Source organism: Rhinopithecus bieti, unplaced genomic scaffold (assembly GCF_001698545.2).
Source record: "Rhinopithecus bieti isolate Rb0 unplaced genomic scaffold, ASM169854v2 scaffold_34969, whole genome shotgun sequence".
NCBI lineage: Eukaryota > Metazoa > Chordata > Mammalia > Primates > Cercopithecidae > Rhinopithecus > Rhinopithecus bieti.
In genome coordinates this window covers 4,709-7,862 of record NW_016814644.1, presented here as the reverse complement: position 1 = coordinate 7,862, position 3,154 = coordinate 4,709, and the positions used below count along the sequence as shown (strand labels likewise).

At 36.5% G+C, this 3,154-nt stretch overlaps 1 protein-coding gene across 1 annotated transcript; it reads left to right on the top strand.

The window, feature by feature from the left end:
• Positions 1–1,051: 1,051 nt before the first annotated feature.
• Positions 1,052–2,688, top strand: LOC108515055 (myomegalin-like; the record flags this gene model as incomplete). The annotated part of the gene is given in 4 exon segments (XM_017851636.1): positions 1,052–1,124; positions 1,127–1,209; positions 2,108–2,221; positions 2,404–2,688. Coding segments are annotated over 4 exon segments (540 nt in total), but the record flags the coding sequence as incomplete, so codon positions are not given.
• Positions 2,689–3,154: the final 466 nt, after the last annotated feature.

Genomic DNA, 3,154 nt, shown 5'->3' with positions numbered 1-3,154 from the left:
CCTTTATCTTGTTAGCTTAGAGCGTATATGTTTAAGATTTAAAAGATTTTTTTTTCGTGATCTCTTTTCTTAAGCTCTTTAACACTCAGGTTTAAAAGTGTAATTTTTGAAGGATCTCCCTGGTTTAGTGGTTTGGAGATTAAATATTAGCCCTGAATTTCCTTTTGAAATATTAAAATTTCGGCCAGGCACAGTGGCTCACACTTGTAATCCCAGTACTTTGGGAGCCCAAGGCCAGTGGATCATGAGGTCAGGAGTTCAAGACCAGCCTGGCCAAGATGGTGAAACCCCGTCTCTAGTAAAATTACAAAAATTAGCCAGGCGTGGTGGCAGGCATCTGTAATCCCAGCTACTCGGGAGACTGAGGCAGAGAAATGCTTGAATCTGGAAGCCAGAGATTGCAGTGAGCCGAGATTATACCACTGCACTTCAGCATGGGCGGCAGAGTGAGACTCCATTTCAAAAAAAAAAATTAAAAATTCAGATGTCTGGGCAGGGTCGGGGAGTGGTAGAGGGATGGGGGTAGAAATAATTCTTAACTTTTTGTTATTTAGCTAAAGGAAACATTTTCCCAAGATTTGTTTGGTTGATGAGAATATGTATTTTGGGAGCTCTCTAAAGTAACAGATGATTTAAAGATTACTGACTTTATTATTAGAAAGATAAATATGGCAAACTAAGAAAGAAGACTGATGGTCTCTATGAGATCTTTAGAAAAAAGGATGATAGGAATAGTTTATCCTTGAGCTTACTGTAAATAATTCAGGTTTACCATAGGACAGATTCTCATTTAATGGTTCTACACATGTATCCTTTTTAAGCCAAAAAATAAGTATTGAACTATAATATCAAGCTTATGTCCTACCCATTCACAACTTTTACAATTTTCCATATCCCATTCAATTCATGTATAATACTTCTATAGCAATTTTAATAATAGCATCCTCTACTGCTCTTTCAGTTTATATACCTTGAAAATTTTAAGGCCTCTATATCTAATAACCATGTGACAATTTTAGATCTCTTTAAAAAGGTAATATGTTTAATTCAGGAATTGCGGAAAGCCTTGCAGCAGCTACAAGAAGAATTGCAGAATAAGAGCCAACAGCTTCATGCCCGGGAGGCTGAAAATACAATGAGATTCGAACCCAGGAACAAAACATCCAGCACCTAAACCATAGTCTGAGTCACAAGGAGCAATTGCTTCAGGTGAGTTTACATGATTTCAATGAAAACTGGGCTCATAGAACTCTGAAATTTGTTTATATAAATTTAAGATATTATTCCACCTGTGTTGAGTCCCTGCTATATGGGAAACATTGAGAGGTGGGAATCAAGAAGATTCAAAATAAATAGAAAATATAATTTGTGAATTACGATGCTTACTAACAAGTGTAAGAAACAGTACATAGAGCCCTGATTTAAATAGTTTTTTTATGAAGTCTTTTATAAATACTTAATATTCAGAAAATAGTCATTAAGCACCTCTGTGAGTCACATACTTTTCTGGGTGTTGGGAAGACAAAAGATTTGGCTACTGCTCTCAGTTTAATAGATGAAGACAAAAAACTGTACAGAAACTTCCACAGAGTCATTTTGATGATAGAATGAAAGTTTGAGGGGAAAAGGGAGCGTTAAGAAAATACTGATCTGTTCTGCCACCTACTCTAAGCTTCAGTCACATTGAATCCACTACATTTCACTGAATGTACAATTTTTTCATTGTATGCGTAGTGTGCATATTTTTTTTCTCTAGCATACAGTCCTCTGCCTTCTTCACTTAGGAAATCCCAGTCCTTTAATTAAGACTCTCCACAAATGTTACCTCTTCTGTGAGGTCTTTACTGACACCTGCAGGCAGAGTTAAGCAGTGCATCCTGTGTTCTCCTGGTAGCTAGCGTAGGATGCAGAACAGTTAATTCTATGTGTTGTGTCTGTTGTATGTTGCAGAATAGTTTACAATTTGTATGTCTGTTATCTCTGCTAAACTTGTTACTTTTGAGGAGAGTGATCACATCTTGTTTTTTTTTTATCCTGAATAACAAATTACTTGGCAATTTAGTTAATATTGGATAAAAGAATAAAAGAAACGATTTTTTGGTCTCAGGAATTTCGGGAGCTCCTACAATATCGAGATAACTCAGACAAAACCCTTGAGGCAAATGAAATGTTGCTTGAGAAACTTCGCCAGCGCATACATGATAAAGCTGTTGCTCTGGAGGTGTGTATCATCATTTTGCCCACTATGCTATGGATTATTCTATCTGCATAGGTATTATAGAAATTTGTGTTTACTTAAATTTGCTGCTGTGGGATTTGGTTTTTTAGTCTGCCATCTTGTGGAATAAGAGTGATCAGGATAGTAAATCTTACAGAGCTTTAGGAGTCTTCCTTTCCTTGCAGCGGGCTATAGATGAAAAATTCTCTGCTCTAGAAGAGAAAGAAAAAGAACTGCGCCAGCTTCGTCTTGCTGTGAGAGAGCGAGATCATGACTTAGAGAGACTGCGAGGTGTCCTCTCCTCTAATGAAACTACTATGCAAGTGAGAGCAAAACCTATCTCTGACTTGGTGTTCCTCTCCCACTTGTATTCTAAGCCCGAAGCACGACCCCCTTCCATCATTTTCTGCAAACCAGGGATTTTGCTTTATAAGGGGGGAGAAAACCAAAAATAGCAGTCACTAGTTCCATCATTGTCGATTAGGAAGTGAGAGATTTTAGCACTTCTACTTTCTTTTGTAATATGAACTTTGTGAGGAGAGCCAGTGAATATTGATTTCTGTTTACATAGTTCTGATTTATTTCCAGTTCTTGTTCATACATAAATACACATGCACACACACTGTCCTCTCTCTCTCTCTCTCTTACTTTTACTGAAGCATTACCAGGGTGCAACTATTAAATTGTGTCTTCTACCTTAATATTATCTACATGTCCATGAATTGCCATAATTAGAACACTTGTTTATCAATATTTACTGTGGGCCTTTTTGCATATTTATTTTAGAGCTTAGGTATCTATCTGCCACTTTTTTGAGAAATCCTTTATAGTGTAGTGCACTTCCTCCAAAATGCTTCCTTTTATCATATATTCTATATTTAATCTCTCCACAAACTAGATAAAAGTTTCTAAAAACCAAAAAAAAAAAAAAAAAAA